Genomic DNA, 25,297 nt, shown 5'->3' with positions numbered 1-25,297 from the left:
GAGGTGTTTAGTCAGCGTTGAGTGAATTTGCATCAGTTCTGAGAAACTTGGAATCACTTCAGATTTATATCGGGGTGAGGGCGATTGTGCAGTTTCTTGTTACCATCTGTGCTAAACCTGGCCTGGACGAGCTGCGTTAGGATCTGAGTCTCCGCGTGACCTTTTGTTTTGAGGTGTTTCCCTGTTTAAACCCCCCACAGACGGGGCTCCGTTTGTCTGCAACGCAGTGACGCGCATCAGGCGTTGGTCTTGCCTTGAAGAGAGCCGAGGACTATGTTAAGAGCTCTTCCCGCATTCCGATCGCGTTACAGATAAAACCCCTCCTGCCCCCTGTTGAAAGAAGTGAGCCCCCTCGCTCTTTCAGACCTCTCGCCCGTTTCGTTGCCCATCGTCTGCGCAGCACCTAAATAGTTCCCCCACATCCAGCCCACGAAGGACATTTCCAGAGGTTGTCTTTTTGAAAAGGTGGATGGGGCAGCGATGGAGTGTCTGAAGTCAAAATGGACTTCGGACGAGACCACGAGGAAGCTGCCCCACCAGAGCTCCCCTCTTCCTTGTTGTTCCTCCGTTGGCGAGCAGCAGATTTTAAGCCGAAGTGATCAGTTGTGCTTCTGTCTGGTATTGCTGTTTCCTGGAAGCAGGTAGGCGCCTGTCTCCGCACTGGGCCTCCATTAGCTGTGATTTCCAGTAATGCTGGGTAGCGAGAGAGGGGGGCTGGCGGGGGGGTTATTGATTCGTGCTCAGCTGAGTGCTATCTTGTGACTCATTGGGTTCCCCCTAACTCTATTAGCAGGAAGAGAGCCCTTATCCTCAGAACAACAGCTTGCCTTTTATTTCCATTTTTCTTCTTTTGCATTTTTAATACCCTTCACTTAGCGTGTAAGTGACCCGCTGGAAGGGTCTGTGTCCCAGAGTCGAAGTCTGCGCAGAGAGCACAGAATCGTTTGCCAGCATTTTAAAGACCTCTTCGTTTGTGTAATTAACTCTCTCTCCCCCCCACACCCGCCATGCACACTTCCTTTAAAAATGCCTCATTTTTTATTTTCTGCTGCTCTGCTTTGCTGCCTTCCTATAAGCCACACCCGGCCGAGTGGAGTTGTGATGTGGGGGGGGGACAGTTTATCAGCCGTGCATAAGCTTCAGAATGTTACGCAACGTTGATTTTCCTCCCCTTCAGTCTGCTCATTGGGTTGTAGGTAACCGATCTGAGACTTTTTGTGGTTCCTTGAAGGGTCCCAGAGCATCAGTTTCATGCGCTTGGCTTTTCCAACCCCTGCCACTCTTTGTGTAAAGAAAGTGTCCCCTTATTTTCGGTTCCTCTTCGGTTGCATTTGTCTCTCCACGTCCTGAAGTCCCAGAGCAGCTGTTGTCTCCTGGGATACTCTGGGGATATATCTGTAAGTGAGCAGATCACAGCGATTGTAGCAGGAGCCTTATTAATGCATGGAAAAAAAGGAACAAAACAGGGATGGTAAAAATAAACACTCCTAAACAAGGAGAAAACCTCCCACATTTTTACATTTCCTGAGTCAGATACAGGATTAGCTGCTGGATTGTAATGAGTAGATTTGTTGAGGCTGACTGTCGTTGGAGTGTTATGGAAACCACATGCAAGGTGTCAGACAAGGCATTTTTTCATTTACAGTCCATTAATTTGAGGTGCCTGCAGTTCTTCTTTCAGGCTGTGGGAGTGGAGTATTGTAGGACACCAGTTCAAGATGCTCGTCAGGTTTTTTAAGTTAGTGAGTTAGTTTCACGCCATATTGTGAAATCTTCTCTCGAAGTGCAGGCCGAGATGTTCACAGCATCGCTGGACTTGCCCATCTCTTTTGCAAAGGGGGCCAAAATGAACCTTAAAGAATCACATCCATCAGAATATTCCGAGACCAAGTTTAAGAAAACAAGTTTATCACCCTGCAGCTCCCAGCTGGCAGCCCCACTGAAGCCCAGCAGGTGGGAGCCCGGCCAGTACCTGGATGGGAGACTCCTGGGAAAGCTAAGGCTGCTGCTGGAAGAGGTGTTAGTGGGACCAGTAGGGGGCGCTCACCCTGCGGTCTGTGTGGGTCCTAATGCCCCAGTGTAGTGATGGGGACACTATACTGTAAAAAGGCACCATCCTTCAGATGAGACGTAAAACTGAGGTCCTGACTCTCTGTGGTCATTACAAATCTCAGGGTGTTTCTTGAAAAGAGTAGGGGTGTTACCTCGGTGTCCTGGACAAATTTCCCCCTGGTCTTTACCCATGATGGCCTCCTAATAATCCCCATCTCTGAACTGGCTTCATCACTCTGCTCTCCTCCCCACTGAGAGCTGGTGTGTGGGGAGCGGACTGGCGCATCATCCAGGTGGGGGATACACACTATCCAGAAAAGCGGAAAAGAGCTATATAAGTATGTAAGCATAAGTATATGGAATTATTATTATTATTATTATTATTATTATTATTGTTATTAATAGGGAGCATATTTAGCTCAAGATGGGGGGAAAAAAGACCCCTTTCGGTCTGTGTGGGATGACCGTGTCCCATTTGCTTCCCCTTTGCCGGAGGCGGAATGACCACACAAAAATTCCGGAGCTCAGAGTCAAAAATCGGAGGGGAAAAAAAAAGCCAAACAATCTGGCCTTTGTCAAATCCAAGACGCCCCCTCGCGAGCTGCGGCCCCTCCGGCTCGGCGAGCGCGGCGCAGAGAGGGCAGCTCTTCGGCGCGGGCGGGCGGTGAGCTGACCCCCGGGGGCGTGCTGGTCACGAGGGGGTCTGGGACCAGGAGGGTCCCCGTGTGACGGAGGACAGGCGGTGTCCGAGCCAGCTGCAGACCCCAGCTGCTCCCTCGCTGCTGGGGGAGAATCGATCGGACCCCGAGCGTGCAGCCCTGTGTTGGCCTGTTAAAAGTCGCGCCGCTGTCCTGTATGTGTGTGTTAGGAAGAGAGCGAGAGAGAATTGATTCCACTAGCTTTTGACTGAGTTACTTAATGTAGCTCCTGGCCATTTCCACTTGACTCTCTCTCTCTCTGTGAAAGCATGCACATTCCTCCTTTGAAAGTTTACCGGGGTGAGCTTTGCTTTGTTAAAGATCTGGATTCACACATGAATTTATTTCCGGCTACAAACCCTCCTGGAACTGGGCAGCTGCATCTGGAGTGTCGGAGTTGGGTTAGATCGCCAGGGAGTGGCGTCGACACTCCCAGAACAGGGAGGAAGTGCCATTGTCTGAATGTGAATTGGGGGATTGACCCGTGTCTCCTGCCCGTTCCCTCATACAGGGCTTCAGCGAGTATACTGAGGGTTGTCTCGCGGTGAGGTTCCTGAGCCAGTGAGTGATCCGCCCCGGATGGGGGCCACTTATAGCAGCGACCCCAGAAGGGGCTGGGCGTTGCAGTTTTTAGTCTTGCATTGAGACTTCAGGGCAAGGCTCTCGGAGATTAGCGGTCTCAGGCGTTACCATTCTGGCCTGTTGGCAAGGTCACTAAGACAGCAGGGCAGGTCAGATCCAAGCAGGAGCGACTGGGCCGAGAAAAGTTTCCACTGCTGGTACCCGTAAGGGAAGAGAATGCGATGATTGTACAGTTGATGGTCCAGTTCTGGGTTTTGGTCCGGTCTCCGCCAAATTCAGGTTATACTCAGGGGGTTAATGTGTCCAGAGGCCCTGCGCTTGGCTAACATATTAAGACTTGGCCCCCTTTGCCGTGGGGCCACACCCTTTTTCACATGAGCCCAAACCCTTGGCATATGACCATACCTACAAGGAATCTTGTATCTATCTATCATAGCAAAAGGGCTCAGCCATTACATCACTGACAATCCCAGGTTCAGGCCTGGGCTCTGCCGGCTTTTCCAGGCAGCAGTCTGTCCTGTGCAAGAAAGCCACAGTCTTTTGTATTTGTGCCAGCCCAAATCAGTGAACGGCTGGCCTTCTCATCATGCTGGGTCTTCACAGTGGACAGCGGTTTACCTCTTGTGGTCTTAGCATGCCTCCTGAGTTCATTACTGTCGCCGGGCCTTGGGAAAGCTGCAGTTTACTGTACTAGGTAATAGGACACCAGGCGTCACTTGTGTAAGCCGCGATCCGAGAGGGCACTCCATCTGTGCTCAGTTGCCCTGATGTCTCACACCAGGAGAGTGCAGCTCCTGGTGAGGGCGACAATCCAGCTCTCTCTGCTGTTTGGTGTGCCGTGCCTGTCGAATGTAACTCAGCTGTCTGGGTATTGTGTGTCACGAGTAAAGATACAGAAGGTCCCGTTGCGAACGTTTTGTACAATTCAGGCGGCAGGTTCCCCTGCTCAGCAGGTTAACCAGCTGTCCTGAAATCTAGAGACCGGCTGCCAGCTGATATAAGATTTTCTATTTGGGTTGGCAGAGGGGTGGCAGCGAGCACCTACGGGGGTGGCATTATTAAATGATATTACGTAGGATGCACTACTGAAAGGTGTCCGGGTGTTCTGCTCTGCACCAGAGGCGCTGTGCCACCTGTATGACAGGAGTGAGCAGGATGGCACAAAGTTGATGCTCAAACCCCCCGTTATTTCTCCCCGGATTTTGTCATGTTTGGAGAGCTGCATAAAGAGCCTTTTAGATGAAGTACACTTAAAAACTCCTGATTCTCAATGCGACACGATGTCTCGGTGACGGTGTCTGTTTATCTGGCGATCCGACGTTTACAATATAAGCTCCGCCTGCCCTCTTCAGAAGGAATTTGTTTCTGATGTTCAGTTTCCTTTCATTGGTCAATGTAAGATGGTGTGGGATTTTGGGGGAGGCGGGGGGCTGCTGGGGTAGCAAAGCCGTATGTAGGGCAGGCAGCGGCTAGCTGCCCCCTCCTGCCCTGCTCCAGTCCGCGCGCGCCCTGGCTCGGCTTTCAGCTCCCCCAGTGAATAATGCACGAGCGTCAATTATGCATGCCCAGCCACAGCCTAGCCCCCCTCCCTCTCTGTTTCAGACTGGTCGGAGCTGCTCCTGCACAGCTGCTCACTACTGGGGGGGGGGTGCCCGTGTGCTTTTGTGGGGGTCCGCCAACTCAAATCTCAGAAAATAAAACCTCGTCTTTATCCCTTCTAGTGGGGGGGAGGGATACCCTCAATTAGGGGTTCCTGTTCTGACCAGAAGCATGTTTTTTTTTTTTTATTTGTAATGTCTTTAAAGCTGCAGCAGCAGAATGGAGAAGACCTCAATGGGTCTAATGAAGCCCTTAGCTGCACCAGTGTAGCCCTATCATCTTGAGCCCCTGGTGATTCCAAGAGACCTGCGGTATTCCTGGACTCCAAGGGCGATGAGTGGGGCTCCCGAGCCTCACTTATTTACTGGGGCAGGAGAAAAGCAGGGCTCTCACACTCTGATGGGTAGTGGAAGTGCCGTTTCTCTGTTCTCTGCACCCAACACCCCATCGATGGGCAGAAAGCTACTGGAGTCAAGAGGAGGGGGGGAAAAAGCAGAAATCCAATCCTGGCACGTCGGCCCTCTGGAAAGCCGGAGCGGTGGAGATCCTGAGCCGTCTCCGGGCGGGGAAGCGCGCTGGCGGCCGTCCCGCAGTGCGAGAGTCCCCCCCGCGCTGCGCGGCGGCTCTGGATTATTGATGCCCAGCGGGGGTCGGGTGACGGCGCTGGCGGAGCCAGCCAATCTCTCCCCTGGCGCCGGTCTCGACTCGCGCCGGGTTCAGATTCAAATTCCGAGAGCTTTATTGGCGTGAGCGGTGAAAGAGCAGATACAATTAGCACAACATCTACAGCCGTCTGCTGTGCAGACATCTTACGGGACATTTCCATCCCAACACGTATAACATGACTAAGTACATTAAATACAAAAAACATCAAACGCTGTTGAGAGACAGGCTCACTGTCTCCGTCTCTCTCTTTTTCTGTGCCTTTCTGTCTAATTCTCAAGTTCAAAGGTCATTGACGTGACCTATGAATCAAAGCAGAAACAATGAGAAACCTTCACTGGACCTTGACAGGCATCACATTAAACATTATTAGGCGGGGTGTTGCCTCACTGTGGGGCAGGCCGTGACGGGAGGTCACTGCTCCTGCTCTCTCGCTGCCTCGTGATCCTTTCCAGTGCCCAGGGGCACGGTCGTGTTGGCTCAGCAGGCGGGTCCCACCCGCTGGGCGCACGAGGAATTCTGTGCACCCCAGGGGAGCTCTGGGGGAGGCGAAACCCTGTCGCACCCCAGCAGGGCCAAATACCCCCTTTCAGAGCTTTACCGAAGGAAGCCTTCAGTGAGTTGGAACCAGGCAGGAGACGGAAGAGCCGTTGATTCATTTAAGACCCAAGCTTTCGTTCCTTATCCTGTAAAAGCGAAATTAAAAAAAGCAGAACTGCTAAGAATTTGGGCCACCGCAGCCTTCCTCAGGCTGTAATAGAGGTTCCACATGCCGTCATCTCTCTGATGCGTGTAGCCTCATCTCACTGCTCTGCCCACGTAATGGAACAGGGCCGTTGGGAAGACATCTTCCATTATTCCACTGTTGTTTTACCTTATTTTACTTGAGCCTTGCATTTGAACTGAACACAAGATAATGGTAACCCCTCCCCTTCCAGGTCTAGAGTTCGGAATTTGGGATTTGAAGGATTATCGGATCCAAAATAAGTCACAGGGGGGGACAATTCATGTAAACCGCCGGTGCCCTGCTGTTTAAATTAAACAGATCCAGCGGCCGTCTGCAGTGGGCGGCCTGGCAGCGCGAGATATCTCTACTTCAACAGCGTCCTAAAAGATCGCGTCTTCGGAGCCAGGATCTCCAGCCTGGATACTGTACCAAACACAGTCAGGGCCTGCAGTCTGTGGGTATGTTATTATCCATTATACAGAACGCTGCTTCTCGGTGACTGCGGTTGACACACTGGCTATTAGCTTTCTGTGATTTTAAAGAAAGAAACGCCTAAGACCAAAAAAAAACCTGAAAGCCGCACAGTGGGGGGAAAAACATCTACTCTCGTTCTTGCAGTGCCTTGCAATTTCTAACATCAGAGGGTTTGGAATTTGCTGGGCATCTGTTTTATCTGTCTGGAATGGCTTTGTCTGATCGGCCTCTCGTTCCTTTGTTCCTGATCTTGTCTATAAGCGACTAATGCGGTCTGGATTGCCAGTCTTAATGCATTTTTGAGACTTAATTTTTCTGCCACAGATTAGATTGCGGCAGCCCGTCGATGTCCTGCACATGAGGTAATTCATGCTAATACCGATTGCAGTCGCCCGAAGAGCTGATAATCCTGTGTTTTTGTTCTGTTGCAAAACACATAAGAAAATCTCGACCCTGCGCTGATCTTTAGCCCTGTAGACAGAGGTTGCAGATCTTGGGTTATGATCAGAAAAGTGACGAATGGATCACCAGACCCTACCAGATGTGCTCATTTTATAATGCGTTTATACACCTACAGGGTTTTAAAGGGAAAATTGGTGGGCAACAGTGGTTTGCACTACTGCCTCCCAGTGCTTGACCCTGGGTTTAATTCCAGTCCTGGGGTGCTGTCTACATGGAATATGTTCTCCACATGTTTACATGGGTTTTCTCCAGTTTCCTCCCACAGTGCAAAGACAGGCTGGTGGGTTAACTGTTCTCTGGGAAAACTGGCCCTGATGTGCGTCTGTGTCCGTGTATCTGCCCTGCGAAGGCCTGTCCAGGATATATCCTGCCTTGTGCCCATTGCTTTGATAGGTTCCGGCTGTCCTGCAACCCTAAAATGGATGAAGCAGTGGGAAAATGGATAGGTGGAACATCGTTTGTATAGATGTATTGTATTTATGAGGAGTAACGTATTTGAAATCGTTAAGATCACTTTATTGGCCATACGCAATTTCTTGCATTAGGAATTTGTCTTTTCTCAGACCCCAGCTTCTCTCCCTGTCTGTGTGTCTCATGGAAAGCAAGCTGGGGTATGAGAAAAGACAAATTCCTAATGCAAGAAATTGCATATGGCCAATAAAGTGATCTTAAAGATTTCAAATGCGTTACTCCTCATAAATACAGGAGTATAGATACAGGAGCTTGCTCTCCATGAGACACACAGACAGGGAGAGAAGCTGGGGGTCAGAGTGCAGGGTCAGCCCTTTATACAGCGCCCCTGGAGCAGCTGGGGTTCAGGGCCTTGCTCAGGGGCCCAATGGAGTAGGATTCCTCTGCCGGCCGTGGGATTTGAACCGGCAACCTTCCAGCCCCAGGCGCAGATCCCACCGTTCCGTGGCTTTATTTAAGATGCACAAGGGAAGGAGGGAGCTTGTTTGTGGTGTATGACGTTTTTTGTACTGTGTGGATCTGCAGGTCTGGATTATTGTGACCAGTTTTATTCCCTTGTGTTCATTGTCCATTGAAGTTATGGCTGCAAACAAGTCTTGGGCATTCCAACCTGGAACAGAAAATAAAAGAAATATGTTGCCATACAAATGTTTTCAAGATTGTATTGCACTCTGGTAACCTAGGGTAGGGCCTTGCTTTATGTGACAGACGTTTAGGGTTCAAGGCTGGGTCATTCCTCTGACCTTGACTGGGATTTTCCAAGCAGAGGCACACAATTGACAGAGCAGCCCCCTGGAGGTGGAGTTGGGATTCGTCGGTGGGATTGCGGGCATGTTGCGCCGTTGGCGAGAGACTTGTTGCCCCACCTTGGATGGCGTGGGGTAGGTCGTGGCCGTAGAGCTGCGCCTCTTGACAGAAAGCAAGCGCTGACTCCAGGTCAGGTGGGTTCATGTTAAAAAAAAATCAGTGCTTCCAGATTTAGGGGATGGGCTCAGGTGGCAGTTGGAACTGGGAGTTACAGTCGTTTCCTCCCGCTCTGTCACGTCACACAGCAGTGCATTGTGGGAGCAGGTCACAGTGCAGCCAGTAGTCCTGGCTTTCGGGTTCATTTCAGTGGCGTGAGTTAGGGTTCAGCTGTGATGCAGTGGGTAACCAGCCTGCTCTTACCAAGCATTCCAAAATAAAAGGCAAGCCCACCGAGTCAGTAAAATTCAGATCAGAACAGAACCATGACTGGATTAAGACAGCGTTTCTGCTCAGTTTCAAAACCCCTTTTCAGTGCAGCATGTGCTCAGACAGCAAGTGAAAGCCCTCATCAACACAGCGAACGATAGAGTTGGGGGAAATGTGCACGTTTTCCTGCTTCAGCTGGGAGGGCAGTCATCGCAGTGAGCCAGCGTTGATTGACAGCTAACCCTAATCGCTCCTGATCAGGGCTACAGAGCAGAAAGTTGGCAGAAGGGCAACGCTGGGCATTTTCGCACCAGCTGGGCCTTATCGCCCACTTGAATGCCCGGATCCCTGACCCCAGTCAGCAGAGAGCGAGGGGTGCCCGTGTCTCTACTGCTGTTTTCACACAGCCATACAGCACTGCTCCCCAAATCCAGATGGGATCAGATAGCGCTCAGCGCTGGCCTGTGTGTTCAGGGCTGGGGGAGGGATTGGGTTGCCATGAATCTTTCAGCAGGCCGTGTTGGGTAACATTGGCAGACGAAAGGGAAGTCAGGTCTTCTCCTGGGTCGGACATTTCGAATCAGCTTGGGGGGAGAAAAATGTACCGAAGCACTTTTTCTTTTTTGAGCTGAGGTCCTGCTACAAGGGCAGCCGGGGAAAAAATCATTTTAGAGTGCAAATTATCCAAGTTGGAACAAGGAGAGTTCCATAAATGGAGACGTATGGGCAGACGGATGCTGATATATACTGTAGATCAATAGACAAATGAATGTATAGATAAATTCTGATGGATGGCTGCTTTAGAGTGACTGTACAGAATAGGCTGATGGGTCACTGCTGTAATAGAAGCTGACCATTATTCTCAGACCTCTTTGTTGTCTTCGTCTCTGTCCAGTGTTCTAGCTAGTTGGTGTGTGGATGGATGTCCACCCCCTCCATTTTTTTTAAAGCTTTATCATGTGCTTTATTTTCCGATGTGAGTCTGGCTTCGCCTGGTTGCCCCCTGGGTCTGACCCCGTTGACATCGGCACTTCCCAAGTTCGGGAGAGTCCTGGCTGGCCGCGTCACGGCGTTGCCCAAGCCAACAGAAACGAATGTGGCCTCCGGTCGCGGGCTGGAACCAATTGATGTCGTGGTTAAACTCTTGAGTTCCACGATCAGCCGCGGGGCGTCCTGCTCCTGGCTTAGAGCAGTGTGGTGTTTCATCCAGGCGCGCGGGTGACCAAGGCTTTCAGCTGAACCCCAGTTCCAGTCGAGCCACAGACCACTTTCAAGACACTGATGGGACCCGCTCGGACAGGGATGGCGCGGGGGAGCCTGGACTGGGTCTAGCTCTGACGGTTAAACCGATTCCCTGGGTTCCTTTGAGAAACAGCCTTGATGAGAAGCGCAGATCAGTCATCTACTAGACTATCCATCAAGCTGTATCTCAGCGGCTCTATCGCCCTGTAGCCCACAACTGGCAGCCCACTGGAGCTCAGCAGGTGTGAGCCTGGTCAGTACCTGGATGGGAGACTCCTGGGAAAGCTAAGGCTGCTGCTGGAAGAGGTGTTAGTGGGGACAGTAGGGGGGCGCTCACCCTGCGGTCTGTGTGGGTCCTAATGCCCCAGTATAGAGACGGGGACACTATACTGTAAAAAGGCGCTGTCGTTTGGATAAGACATAAAACCGAGGTCCACAGTCATTAAAAATCCCAGGGAGTTTCTCAGAAAGAGTAGGGGTGTTACCCCAGTCCCCTAGCCGAATTATCCCCCTGGCCTTTACCCATCATGGCCTCCTAATAACCCCCATCTCTGAACTGGCTTCATCACTCTGCTCTCCTCCCCACTGAGAGCTGGTGTGTAGGGAGAGTACTGGCACATCATCCAGGTGGGGCTGCACACTGGTGGTGGTGGAGGGGATCCCCATTGCCTGTGGGGAGTGTCCAGAGAAGAGCTATAGAAGTGTAAGGAATTGTTTTTATTCTCTAGCCTGGAGTCTTTCGGAGGCTCTTGTGCTCTTAATCAGTCAACACCCTGCTGTACCGCCCTGCTCAGCCGCGTGTCCCACAGTGCTCCGCTGCCGCAGCAGTACGCGTGACGGAGGTGTTCTCCTCTGCCTTGTCTGCTCCCACAGCTTCCTGGAGGAGGTCACGGCAGCCAGCGGCTCCGGGTGGTCATCCGAGAGGCCGCACGGGTCGGGACGTCCTCCCAGCCGGCGCTGAATTCGGACCGGACGTCTCCACCCCGCCCTCCCCGCCCGCCGCCCGGGATGTTCCCGCGATCCCGAAGGCCCGAGTGACCGTCTCCTGGCGGAACGACGTCCCGGCTGGGCCAGTGGTGGGCGGCGGAGCGTGCTGTCGCCGTACCCCAGACATTCCCCTCCACAGCACACAGACCACCCCAGACGGGACCCTAGAAATGCCACGAGCTGTTTGTCCCAGATCTCGGTGATGTAAGATCTCGGTCAGCCTTCACCACCCTCCCTCTGGTGTTATCTGTGACGGCGTCCCTCCCAGATAACGTCTCCTAGCAGCATCTGATGCAATATCTAGCAAATAGGAAGTCGAGCACTACTGGTCCTTCGCTAATCACTGTTCTCTGTTTCTGCATACAGTTGTTGGGGGGTGTTTATATGAATGAGAACTTTTCTGGTGTTGGCCAACTAATAACTAATATTGTTGATCCAAGACGAGCACAAGCTCTTTGAGACTTTGAGACTTTGATTCCGTTTTGGCAAGGAGAGTTTTTTACGCGCCACACCAGATACCGCCCAAGGACTGATTAGGTCTGATCTGCTCCAGTCTGCCCCCCCTCTCCCCCTCTGTAGCGTGGGCACAGGCTGAAGTCGGGTTCGGATGCGTCCCCCCCCCCCCCCGGCTTCAAACCCCTCCTCCTGCAGACCTGCTGCCCGGGTTGGAGCAGCCAGTCGAAATCTTCCCTTTCTTGGAGGCCCTGCGATGCACTGGTCCCCCTCCCTGGGCACGTTCTCGGCCCCCCTTGCACCCTGGGCCCTGGGTCGCTGTGACCCTCCTGCTGGATGGGCAGAGGGAGGGGCGGACAGGACAGCGAGGTAGTTTGCTCTCTGCCTTTTGCCTCTCTGGGTCAGGTGAGGCGAAGGCGTGGCCTGAGTGAGAAGAGGCGCTTCATAGGGGGAGAGTGGCGAAGGGGGCGTGGCAAGGGGGCGTGGCTTCGAAGAACTGGCGGGAAGTCCAGTGCTGTGTTCCGCGAGTCCCAAGGGAAGAAAGTACTTGACCTGGGTGGGTTCCGGATGGCATCCAAGTCAGGCCGCGTGAGCAGCGAGGGTTCGCTGGTCAAACACCGCAGGCGGGGAGACTGGGATGGGAGTGTGTTTGTCGTTCCAGACCCGCAGTTTTCTTGGATCTCGTTCTCACAGTTTCTCGGCCAGCTGCATCTGAGTGGGGGGGGGTGCGAGATTCTTTTTTTCTCCCTCCAGGCCAACCCCCCCCCCGCCTGCTCCCTGGAACAGCAGTGCCCGCTGTCCAGGCCTGGGCTCCCAGTACTGCTCCCAGTGTGCGCTGGCATTCACTCCCAACTGAGCTCTCTGGCAGCTAAATCCTCCATTGAGCCAATGAGGGGATCAGAGGTTTGTCGCCAATTACGGTGGCTAAAAAGCTGCATTGTAGCCGTTTCTGAGCTCGGATCAAATGTAAGTTTCCTGAAATCTCGAGCGGTTTCAGAAGACGCAGTGGTTCTCGTGAATCTGACTGGTGGGAGCCTGCTGCGGGCTGTATCCGGAGAGGTCCGATGTGCTTTTCCTTGGCGGTTGGCCACGGCCGAGTACACCGCCCGCAGGAAGTTGGTTGTGCTCGGCAGCGGTCACTTGACGGCTCGGGCGGCCAGCTGTCCAGCGTGCTCACGGCCGGACCTGAAACCCTGCGGGCCGCCGTCTCTGGGAAAGGAAAGATACAGCTGGGAAGGAAAGCAGATCTGACACAGGTGCAGGTTTCAACACAGTGGAAGGATGAGGATGTGGGACCGTTTCGGAGGCGCGAACAGAGATACATGTTCCTGCTTTTCAGCTTTGTGTTCATCTGAGTGAAACACAACCAAGGCGTCAACACATTCACACCCACCTACAACACACACACACACGCATGTATATACACTATGTATACATTTATGTGTGTAGAACTGAAGGTTTTGTGCTTTGATTGCTGTGTGCAGTCGTTTGCTTCTGCATTGGATTTGGAATGTCGTCTTCATATGAGCATATGGCGAATGTGAATGATTTTTGTAAATAAACATACATCAAAAGTACAAGACATCTGAATCTTGATTGTACTCTAATATATTATGATAATGTATTAAGAAATAGTTCATATCGAGAGCTTTTGCTTTCTGGGACAGGGCGAACGTGCACAATTGTGAATGAATGAATTGTTCTGGTCAGGTCCGCACTAATCTCGACGAGAGCTGCGTCGCAACTCCTGCGGCTTCTCTGCAGAGCTGTTGGCGCTGTGGGGAGACTTGGGTTCCCACGCGTTGGCGCTGCCCGGAGATTGCAATCGCCCGTCTCCAGCACGGTCCCACCTGCAGATCTCCCCTCCGTGTAACCCTACCCGTTCGGCTCCGCCTGCCCCGTGGTGCCTGAGCTTTTCCCCTGGGCTGGGGCGGGACAGGCGAGTTGGGTTTGCCTGAAGTGAATGAGGCGGAGCGGGTGAGGGAGCGGCCGGCAGAGCCTAATACGCTTTTAAAACAACAAGTGGGTGTAAAAAAGCCATGAATATTTATTATATAAATGTCAATTTAATTAGCGTGGAGAATGAAAGAAGATGCGCTAGTTTCTGGTGTTCAGGCCCAGAAACTATTCGGAAAGCACCGCGACGAGGTTGAGGGATTTTGTGAGCGCAAAATCTTCGACAGCGCGGGCGGATGTCTTTTCTTAAAAGCTGTGTTTACCTACTCCCACCTTATTCCCCTTTCCATTCTTTTGGAAAAAAAAACAAACTTCCAGAAATACTTGGGAAATTAGACGGCTCTTGTGGAGCTCCAGCTGGTTTTTGTAGTCTCATTTCAGGTAACTCCGACGCCCGGTGCGGGTGCCTTTCCTAACGGGGGGTGGCTCCGCTTCACCCGGACACGAAGACACTCTCACCCCTGGGGGGTCACCTCGCTTGTGCTAGCCGGCACCGTGGGAGCCGCAGAGCTTTCTGGATGCGTTAGAACCACGTCTGCACCCAGGACGAGCGTTTCATCGATGCAATTAAGGTTTAACTGGACTCCCTTACCAGCTAGATTTCGGAATCCCACCCTGAGCTCCGGACCCAGAGGAGCTAGGAACTCCCGTAGCTATCAGATTTGGAATGATCTCTGGCAATATATTGTCTGGTTTGTTTGTTTTTCTGGTTCATTTCTCTCTTTTGGATACCCTCTCCCCATTATTTGCATTATTTAAACTACTGTTGCATTACAGAACCGTCCCTATTCGGGTCAGTCCTTGGTTCCGTCTCCAGATATCTGCAGGGTTTTCCAAATCAAGCCTGTGAAAGAATAATCGGGTTTGTTTGTTTTTTTTTTTTATCCACCTACTGGAAAGTACCATTGGTACAGAAAAAACAACCCCAGGGACACGTGTAATTTGCCCTGCGTGTATAATTGTTTTTATGACGGAGGTAAAACCGCGTCGCGCTTCACTTAGAGAGCAGGGATAGGGATCGGCAGACAGGCGGAATCCCAGAGGACTGAAATCCCTCTGCAGTCGGGCGCAGAGTCAGACGAGGACACAGCTGTCCAACTGTGAGGTTTTGTACCATCTGAGCTGGTTTTCTTTTGGGGGGATAAGCGACGTTACGTTCCTGGCTATGTCACACTTCAATAACTTCAGAAAGAAATCTGATTCTGTCAAGAATGTATATATCAACCCCCCCTCCAAATACAACGGGAATTGAAACACCAATGACTGTCGGAACAACCCTGAGCACTGTCACGTACAATTCTGGCCAGAACTCTCTTTCAGGCTAGTTAAAGAAATCCTATACACCTGCTAGTGACCCTGAGCGTAATTTAATTTAATTCATAGTCTAAAAACAATTCGTTTCCGCAAGATTTGCCCCTGGAGTCTAAGACTGCGCCTGTCATTTCGGGTGCTCTTCCACACGGCGTCACAAAAAGTTTTTTTGCCTTTTTATTTTTTTTATAATAATAACAACAAAAATACATATAATAACAAGACGTATAACATATCGGTAACATTATCAGGGCTACATACTATAATTTAATTACACTTTATGAAAAAAAGATTAAACAAAATAAGATGTTCTTTCATGTTCTCACATTTTGATATAGTTATTAAGTGTTATATTGTTCAAACATGGGATCTCTTCCCAGACCATTTCACTTTATGCATATAATAACGTGCGAGTATCATAATTCAGTCACTTACAAAGGATATTTTGATATTATTTTCAATGGGATAAAAATTTAACATAAAGTCTATTTCTTTAAAGGTAACGTCAATATTAGACTCCTTCTTTGTATACAGTAATTTTGCAAATCAATCCAGAATATCTTCACGACAGGACATGACCAAAATAAATAGTGTATGGTTTCGGGGCTACTTTCACAAAAGACACGCTTATCATCAATATTAATTAATTAATCGCTGCACAACAAGCGTCGCAGATAGTGACCCAGCGACCCCAAGCGCAGACGCGACCAATCGAATTAGGCGTTTTAAGAAAAAACACAATGTAAAGCGCTCAGAGGAGAAAACAAAGCGAGGACGATATAGAATCGATCCACACACACGTCTGGATTTTAAAAATTGAGTTTTTTTTTCTCCTTCTGTTTCTTTTTTCTTGAGATGTGAACAGATGGTCACTCTTTATGGTGCATGTTGTCCCTTTGGGGCTCAGAGGGGATTCCCCAAGACCGAGACAGGGACCGGTCCGTAGGGACTCCCCCCAAACAACATCCCACACCCCCTATAACACAAAGCCCCATCTTTACATTCTGAGCAATCACTGCTGTCCAGCAACAGCTCAGATACTGTAGCAGGCACCCCCCCACAGCTGGAGCTGCCCTGTCTGCAGAGGTACAGCTCCGAGCTGCACCAGTCTGGGGTGTCGGACAGCTTGTCCACACCCTTCACATCTGTCTGCCTGAGCCCCAGTGCCCTACATCGGCGATAAACCCCAGCCATCTGCCCCCATCTCCAGAAGCACCCCTCGCTGAGAGCTTGTCTCTAAATCTGAAATTAATCCGTTCATATCTCATCAGAGACACCGGTCCACTGCCTTTACATGGGGGGTGGGAGGCTGCTTTCAGAGCCAGCTGGATGGGGAAGGGGGAGAGACTATTACTGTTTGCAATAAGTAATGCTTATTAAATTCAGGTTATTGTCAAAATCAAGCCACGTCTTTGGATTCAAAGGGACTCATGACCCATGACATAGAGGGAGGAGGCATTGAAGACTGGAAAACAAATGACACGTCTTTGCACAAAGAGTGGTGGGAGTCTGGAACAAGCCATCGACAAAGGGCACCCAGTGGATTTCTTTGGAATGGACCAGAAGACACGAGTGGAACCTGGGCTCAAGTGGAGACCAGACCAGGACAGAGAGGAGACAGGTCTGAGCTGTCACACGCGCCGGGGCAGGGGGTGAGGTGGGAGGTGGTGGGGGGAGAGAATGGTTTGGACAAGAGTTTGACAGGCCCAAGAGCACACGATTTTATTTTTCCTGTTCTAAAGCTTTGTCACCCCTCCCACTCGACTCCAATGGGCCTGTGTTCTCGCTTGAAGCTCCAAGCCTGTTTCCTGACAAGGGGACTGTCAGTGTCAAGTGACCGTCTGCGTTTTGTAAAACAGGATGCTGATAAAAACACTCATGGTGCTGGTGATGCTGGTGGTGAGAGGCTGCTCCTATTTTTAGCAGCAGGCTGGGTTTCCAGGAACCGATGTGTACAGCGACTGGAGGCCAGGCAAACTAGCAGTGGGGTTCTTAGCATTCCGGTTCGAATGCACAGTCACGTCACGGTGATGCAAAGCCATAACAACATTGCGACACTGATCTAGAAACTGTCCCCGGTAAGATGTGAAAAATAATATTAAAAACTCCCCACCATACAAAGGGAAGATTGGCATATAATATTAAGCAAAAAAAGAAGTGCACTTTAGGCCTTTGTTTTCTTTGAAAATGTTTAGCACAGAGCCCTCAGAATAGCTCTCCAAACCGAGACTCAGAACCCTTTGACAGAACTCACTCTGGTTCTCCTGGGACAGAAGAGTCTGTGTGGTTCAGGTATTCAAAATCCTGCCCTTTCCAGTAGCTCAGGAAAGCCTCTCAGACAGTTACCTCGAGAACAAGGACCGGTGATGATGAAGGGTGTTTATGAGAGAAATCAGGAGGTGTGTGTCTCAGACTCATCTCCTTAACCTTACACAGGGCCGAAAGCCTTCTAAGGTAACTCCCCATAGCTTCCTTACATTAATGAGTATAAATGACAAGTCTGGTGTCTCTCCTGCCGGCTTCCTTATTATTCCTCCTACCACGAGAGTTCTGGAGAACAGTCGTGTTATTACTGTAACAGGGCTGTTACTGTGTTATTGAGTTTAAGTGCTGCTCCTTTAAATCTGTCCCTTCCAATACAACCACATCTGGTTCAAATTGTCCAAAATGTCCAGAAGGAGTGCAGTGGTCTTGCTTTGCAAAGGTGTTACTTCTCAGAATGCTGAGCTTCTCGTCTGACTCTCACGGTTGTGATCTGTCCATTATTATCACCCCAGGTTTTCTTTTTAAGCAAAGGCGATCTCAGTAATGTCAGTGCCTCTCTTTATTAGGCAGTAAACTGAGAACTTGGCACCCTGATCTGGTCGTGCTTTGTCCAGATTTAATGACTGGGACATTTTAATTGCACGAAAAGACAATTCGGCCTCCTCCTTTGCCTCCAATCAATGCCCTCTTTCTTTTAGGTGCTGCCGAATTGATCATTCCTAACAGGAAACTGTCTCTTGCAAACCTGAATTTGGCAACTTTCTCTGCCCCCTTCTTTGTTGGCGTAATCAGAGCTTTCTTTTTCTCCATCTCAACGGTACTGATTAACATCGATCGATCTGCACTCCGCTGGCCAAACGCTGAGGAGAGCCCGCTATCCGCTACTGCTGGGCCTCGGCCAATAGCAAGCCTGCCTTGAACGGGATGATTTTCCCACAAGGCTTTGCAGGATCACCTTCAGCCAAGGTGGGGAGGAAGGAAGACTGAGATTATCTCACTGCTTCAGATTCTAAATCTCACATGAGAGAGATTGAGGGAGACTGGGAGAGAAGTCCTGCTGCCAGTCAGGGAAGGTGAATTCTGTCTCGTGCTCACATCTCAAACTCAATCTTTTCTGCTTCACTACCAAGAGGATCTAGTCATTCAACTGGGGGGGGGGGGGGGGGGAGGGAGGTGGGGCAGGGGTTCCTAATATTTTGGCCAGCAAATGCATATCCTTATAATAAGGGAGATAATATTGTTGTCTTTTTTTTTGTGAGCTCCTCTCCTCTGTGACCTTTTCTGCTGGATCAGCTACTGCAACGCTTAATAAAACTCCAGCCTCAGCCAGTATATTAACCGTCTTCATTAAATGCCTGGATTTTTAACGTGTGCAAAGCCCCAGTGACCATCTTTGGGTTTATGTTTGTGCAAATGTTTGAAAATCAAGCCCAAAAATATCCAGAGAAATCAGACCTATACTAGGTCTAAGTATGTGAGCTGCATATTTACTGAAGACCTCTCTGTGGCGAAAAACATTTTCTCAGAACATGTAACGGAACATGTGCTGAAGTGTGATGACAACACGGGTTTGGAAAGGCGTCTTGGGCTTTTATTGCGAAACTGAAATGTCTTCGTAGCGTCTGGGGCAAGAAAACGCAGATAAGGAAGAGGGCGCAGAGAGAAGGAAGGGGAGATTCACGTGGGACGTCCCACACAACGCGCCAGGAGACAGGACAGAAAGGTCAGTGGTCTGCTGTCAGAGCTGAGTGACCACAGAGGGGTGGGAGGAGAATTTGCGGGGGTTGGGATATTGCATAATTACAGAAGGCTCGTATAATCACTGACTGTTGTGACCACCCCTTGCTCAGTAAAAGGGTGTTGATTTTGACTACCCAAAATCCAGTGCAATAGCTTACCTTTCTATAGGTTATGATGGTTAGGTTAGAATGCGAGAGGTTATGTTTTATTCCCACTGGTTATCAACCTGCTCATCTGGATCAAGTAATAGATAAATATATTTTATTTTCATCACGGATGTATCTTATTATCCCACTCACTGATGAGCCAACTCCTTCATTCATCTATTTCTGGAGTCTGAGGACGATTCAAATTTCAGGTGTATGTTTCTTAGTTGTTCGTTTTAAACGTATCGGTGTGCGATGGTTTTTCACCTCCTTGCAAAAGCATATTTCGCATCTGGGGCAATACAGGGAGGACGTAACTTTGCATCTGGAGCCCTGCCCTTTTCGCAACTTGTTTGAGTTTCTTGCTCCGTATCCAGCTCGGCGTGATCTGCTCGTGCTGTTTGTGGAGCTGCAGCAGGGCTTAGTCTTACTGCTGCTGTTGGCACCTCTGCTATGCAGCTGGATATACCTGATGATATGTACAGTATGAAGGGTCAGGGTCTGGGATGTGATTAGGAATATTGCCACCCTGGTGAATGATAATGGTGTCTTGTGGTCAGGTCCTACGAGATGGGGGGCCAGCAGGGCCATTTGGCCCCGGGCCTCACCTCACAGGGGGGCCTCACCTCACCCAAGGGTGCGTGGTCCCCTAATTTATCACTTTGGCTGTGTGTCTCGAATTTGGGAATAATTGACAGCTGGCACGCAGGTAGGAGGCAGCCAAAGGCTCCCAGAGGAAGTCCCATCCCCTAAATGGCTCTGAATGGCTGAAAATAAAATGAGTGACAGCGTGTTTCACCAATCAGGCCAGCTTTTGTGAGGCGGCCAGATTCACCATTCAATTCCAATAGCCAAGACCTTTCCAGTTTCCTCCAGGTGTTTACATGTCATTCTTGACATTCAAATATTTCTGTACCCCTCTCCCCAAACCATGAGGGGGGCCTCACAATGTGAAATGGCCCCCGGGCTTCATCTGAACTCTCAGAGGGCCTGCCTGTAGTGTAAAACAACATAAGAAGAATTACAGTCATGGAGATGCCATTTATCCCAGTTAGCCTGATAGGCAGTCAACTCCCTTTTAATCCAGTAATCTCACCCAGCTGTTTCCAGGGCATCGGCTTCAACACCATAGCTGGGCAGCTCGTTCCTCACTCCCTCGGTCCTCAAAAGAAAGATGTGTTTTTTCAGCAATCGGTGAAGGCCGTTCCTTTAAACCCCAGATTGCCTCCTGTTAAGCTCGTCTGGACAGACTCCAGAGCAGCTACGTGTCTTCTCTAACCTGGTGACCTGCAACCTTTTGTAATAGAGGGCTTCCTGTTTTCAGTTCAGCATTCACTTCCCTCTAACGGCCTTCACTCTGCTTCGCTCTTGTGGGGCAGGAGGCTCTGAAGTGATCATCTGAGCGCCGGTGAACTGGCAGTCAGGTGGTTTCTTGCTTTTTGTAGGTCTCAAATGAGCATTTCGGTCTAAGAAAGAGTCGGGGCTTCTGACTTTATGCTTCACACGCTAGACAGGACACAAACCCTAACTCACAGAGCACGCTGAAATAAGAGTGAAGCCAAATGTGTTTCTCCTGTTCTTTGTTATTTGTGGTTTTGTGGTGCATCTCTGTGTTGTGTTTTCCATGTGCTCACTTCCTTTTTAATCTCATTTTAGTTACTCTGTAGCACAGAGCTACATCTGGATGGTTCCAGTTTTTGTACCTGTTTTTCAATTGTTTTGGCTGTCTCTGTGGACACATTTTATATCTTGCTTGCGAAACACAATGTCAGGGGGCCTGGAGGTCAGTGCTACGGTTTCAGGGCTCCTGGCTCCTGGGTTTGGTTGTGGTTTGGAGTACCTTCTGTGCTGGCATGGTTTTCTCTGTGGGTTCTGGTTTGCTGATGTCTCTAATTCGTTCCTTCGAGATCTAATTGATCAGACAGTATCAGCTGTTTCTTGAAGGATCCCATGCCATCAGCTGCAACAGCACGACATGGCCGGCTCGTTCCATGCTCCCACCACCCTTTGTGTAAGGACGTGCCATTTGGTCTCAGTCTTAAGGGCACGCTCCCGTAGTTTACACCTGTGTGCTATGGCTCGTGCTTCACCATGATTGTGAAAAAAAATGCATCGGAGTGATTTTGCCATTGTGAACTGTTGGTTCGAGTTTATCCACCCATGTTTTGAACTGCTCCAGTTCAGGGTCGCGGGGGAGCTGGAGTGAATCTCAGCAAGCAGTGGGTGCACCGCAGGGTACACCCGGGATGGGACGCCAGTCCAGCACCAGGGCAAACACACGCACACAGTCACACCAGGACCCAGAAACCAATGAGCCTGCCAGCATGTCTGTGGTCTGTGGGAGGAAACCCATGCGAACATCAGGAAAACATACAAACTCCACAGAAAGAGCACCCCGTAGTCATCGTGCTGCCCTGATTCCAGATCAATAGTTAATGAACAGTCATTGTAAGACATTCCTTTAGAACCTAGACTGTGCCTGTCATATGCTCCTCCTGGGACTGATTCATGAGCAGTCATATCTTCTTTGTAATGCAATAGTCAAAGTGATATGCAGTATACCAAATGAGCTCTCATGAATGCATTGTACAAAATGCAGCGTAACTTCCTCTGATCTAAGCACGCTTTTAACTCTGCCAGTAGTCAGACCTCTGGTTGCTTTGTTGTTTTGCTTCCCCATGTTGTGCAGAAGAGGGAAGGGAAAATCTTTTTTACCTGACAGACCGCCTCGTTCAAGATAGAAACATGTCCTGTCACGGGTCTGTTGTTTTCACCTACTGAAAAGAGCCACGGTTTGGCTTCCTGTGAGTCACGTTCTGCCCTTCGCACTGAAGAAAGCACTCCCGCACTTGGGAGAGAGAGAGAGAGGAATACCCGATCTGGGATGGCTTTTCCCACCTTTTCCAACGAAGGAAAATAACCGTTTCCTCTCTAGTTTCACTGGAGATGCATGAGCAGCTCCGAAACGGTTGTCTTTATTAAGACCCCCAGACCACGGGGAGGTAGGGCTCAGCAGCAGGCTAGCTTCCAGGGGGCTGATGCATTAGAATCCGCCTGGGGTCTGCGCACTGTGCTCCTCTCGGGGCCTGGCTCATTCGGATATCGATTATGCCATTAACCCCCTCCCCCAGACGCCCCGACAAGCTAATCGCGTCTGAGTGCAACAACAACAACAACAACAACAACATCTAAAGGGGAGCACGCACGCAGGATGTGTTATTCTCTTAATGGACAAACATTTTCACTGAGTGCAAGCCAGACCGCAAAGGCCTTTAATAGCTTTTGATCCAGGATACTGTGCAGCTCGGCCTGTGTCCCTTTTCAGTGTGTCCCCTATTACGCCACCGCCAAACACAGACGCACACGCGCTCACACAAAACACAGGTCTAAGCTGAAGCACGCCCGGCTTTTGGCGAAACTCATGGTGCTACTGCCCAGTGCTGCCCCCGTCGATTACAGGAGAAAGGTTTGTTGGGCTCTCCCTCTCCCTGTCTGGAAAAGTCCAAAACCGTCTGTGTTGTCGCGAACACGGCGGGCGGGTGGAATGATCTGTGTTTATCCCTCTCAGACCCCGCGCAGAAATAGAACCGGTGTTCCACCGAAACGCCTTTCGTTTCTGAAAATAGCCCGGCGGCGCTGTTTGTTTCCTGGATTGAGCCACACAGAGGGTGAACCAGCAGCCCGGAAAACAGCCTTCACGCAGGCTGAGGCGCATATGCCCGCGGGCCGGGGCCAGCCAGATTAAAATGAGCACCCCAGACTTGTTCCCTTTTTTCCCCAACACACCTGGGCAATCCTTCTCTGGGACGTTTGTCCGTGCCTGGATCAGCACAGGGCTGGTTCAGTCCCACTCTTGGAGTTTTTTTTAGTCTCTTGAATTCCCAAAACAAGCAGAGCTAATAAAGGGGGGGGAGGTTAAATAATTAATTTAAGATGATAATAATAATATTAATAATGCTGTGCCCAAATGGAGTCCGCCCCTCTCTTGACAATTCCCAGTGATGACCAAATCCGCAAAGCTTCCCCCTATGTGTTTGTATAGCGCCTTTCATCCCAAAGGGCTTTACATATAGAAGGGGGACCACCATCACTCACCTCTGGATGCAGCTCCCCAAGCAGATGCCCCCCAGGAGAGCAGACCTGATGGTAAAAGTGAGACAGAGGAAAATGTCGGCTGTGGTTCTGATTGAGGGCAGTGGCAGGGCACAGCGGTCGGCTCTGCCGCCTGACGTCCTGTGGTTCGATTCCTGGGGTGCTGTCTGTGTGGAGTTTGCATGTTCTCTGCGGGCTGGCATGGGTTTCCTCCCACAGGCCAAAGACACGCTGGTGGGTTAACTGGCTTATCGGTCAGTTCTGCTCTGTGTGAGTGTGTGCGTCTGATACCCTTGTGATGGACTGGTGTCCTGCCCATGTAGTACCCTGCCTTGCGCCCGTTGCTTGCTGGGAAAGGCTCCGGCTCCCCTGTGACCCTGAATTGGATGAATCTGGGTAGAAAATGGATGGCGGGATTAGATTGAGCATATACCCAAGGTGAAGTGAATAAATCAGCTTTATTTGCCCAGTACATTCCATGTACAACAAATCTCTGTCCTCTGGTGTGCTTGCTGCTGCAAAGACATTCGACATGTTCCATAGACGCTCAAGACAACAGACATCTTTAAGACAGGGGACATTTCACTGGGAATGCTGGACGCACACAAGGACAGCCCTAGGAAAGAGGCTGATCAGATTCGAGGTGGTTCTGGGTTCGACGGACCGGTACTGTCTTCCTGACGGAGGTTTTTTGAAACAGGTGGTCACCTGGGTGGGGGAGGGTCATCAGCAATCTTGCCTGTCTCTGCTCTGGACTCCCGTACAGGCGGAGACGGGCAGGCCACAGGCAGGGACCTGCGCCGTTTGCCTCACCTCGCCAATCAGTCACAGAGGCCGGGCAGAAGTCCCTCAGTAATGGCTCTGTGAAACTGTATCAGAAATAGTGGAGAGACAACACCGTTTTTCAGCTGCAGCAAGAAAAAAGTACACGCTCTGCTGTGCTTTCTTCGTGATATCGGCGATATTCATTTCCCACTTAAGGGAATTCGAGATCACAAAGGGCTCCTTCACACTCACCGCCTCGTCATAGATTAACAGGGAGAGAGGGTCCGGGAAGCGCCTCCGGAAATCAACCACCACTTCCATGGTACTTTGTTGATTTCCTGTGCTTCAGGGCACTTTTATCAGGGCGATTTGTTCGTATCTTAATTTACCACAATCCTCTACCATGTTTTTACGCTACAGTGTTGTGCTTAGTGACCACAGTGTCACAGTGACGTCTTCAAAGTTTAGAGAGGTTTATTAGGAACCATAGTGGACAGAGTAAGAGAGTTTGCGTGAGGTGGAGGGGCGACAGTTGAGTGCCAGCTCAGGCATGCCAGGGCATGTATTTCAACACTTCAACGCGCCCAGTTAAGTTTAACAAACAGGATAGAGGCTGTAAAATACACAGCAACCACAAACCCTCTCTTCCAGCTCAGCTCGACCGCGATCGTCGCTGTTCGGATATGTGTGCGCGCAAAGATAGCGGGATAAAAATAAAACGAAACTTGACGCGATTTCTGAGACGTCTTCGTCCAACACACACACACTCTCCCCCCTGCTTCGTCCTCAGCCGTGTGTGACCACACACGCGTTTCCTCGGCTCCTGCGCCTCCGGAGCGCTCTGCCTTGCCGGTGACATCACGCGTTGACGTCGCCGAGCTATAGATGGAGCTGTGGAGCGCGGCAGCGGGAGACCCCGGCTGCGAGCGGCTTGTTGATATTCCCAATGACCTGCCTGCGCTTCCCAGAGAAGAGGGCAAAGCCGGGGAGCGTGGTGATGATCCGGCCTCCGCCAGCGTAACCGGAGACCCCCGGGGCGAGACTCGGAGAGCGCGGCGGCGCGGCGGCGGCGAGAGGAGAGAGGCGGAGGACTGGGGAGGCAACCGGAGGCTGTAGCTCCAGGCGAGGGGGAGAGCGACGAGCGAGATCGGGGAGGAGTGGTGGTGGTGGTGGTGGGGGGGGAGAACCCCCATAACACAGTTTCTGCTCCTGTGAGAGAACACCCCCCTTCCCCTTCTCTCTCCATCAGAGGAATCGCCGCTTACAAATAACACCCCGAGTCCGCGGGGTGGAAACTCCGGAGGCACCGCCGCCAGAGACGCACAGACCTCCAGAAATGAAGAAGAGCGCTTCGGCGAAGCGGGTGAGCTTCTCCTCCACACTGCCGTGCCCCGTTTCTCTTTCATCCCCATCCCCTCCGACGCTATGACCCCCGTTTT

The 25,297-nt window shown here is 50.7% G+C and overlaps 2 protein-coding genes across 2 annotated transcripts in view; both read left to right on the top strand.

Annotated features, from left to right (window-relative positions):
• The window catches only part of vps45 (vacuolar protein sorting 45 homolog), a 31,772-nt gene extending 18,609 nt beyond the window's left edge, over nt 1–13,163 (top strand). The window contains exon 15 of the mRNA XM_069184846.1: nt 11,017–13,163. Within this exon, the coding sequence (XP_069040947.1) occupies nt 11,017–11,104 (88 nt within the window). The 3' untranslated portion in view covers nt 11,105–13,163. The remainder of the gene's footprint in view (nt 1–11,016) is intronic.
• An 11,471-nt stretch (nt 13,164–24,634) lies between these two features.
• plekho1b (pleckstrin homology domain containing, family O member 1b) overlaps nt 24,635–25,297 on the top strand; it is a 33,187-nt gene continuing 32,524 nt past the window's right edge. Inside the window, exon 1 of the mRNA XM_069184669.1 lies at nt 24,635–25,221. Within this exon, the coding sequence (XP_069040770.1) occupies nt 25,195–25,221 (27 nt within the window). The 5' untranslated portion in view covers nt 24,635–25,194. The remainder of the gene's footprint in view (nt 25,222–25,297) is intronic.

The sequence above is a fragment of the Lepisosteus oculatus genome, chromosome 27 (genome assembly GCF_040954835.1).
Source record: "Lepisosteus oculatus isolate fLepOcu1 chromosome 27, fLepOcu1.hap2, whole genome shotgun sequence".
In the NCBI taxonomy this organism is placed as follows: Eukaryota; Metazoa; Chordata; class Actinopteri; order Semionotiformes; family Lepisosteidae; genus Lepisosteus; species Lepisosteus oculatus.
This window is presented reverse-complemented; position numbering and strand designations above follow the sequence as displayed.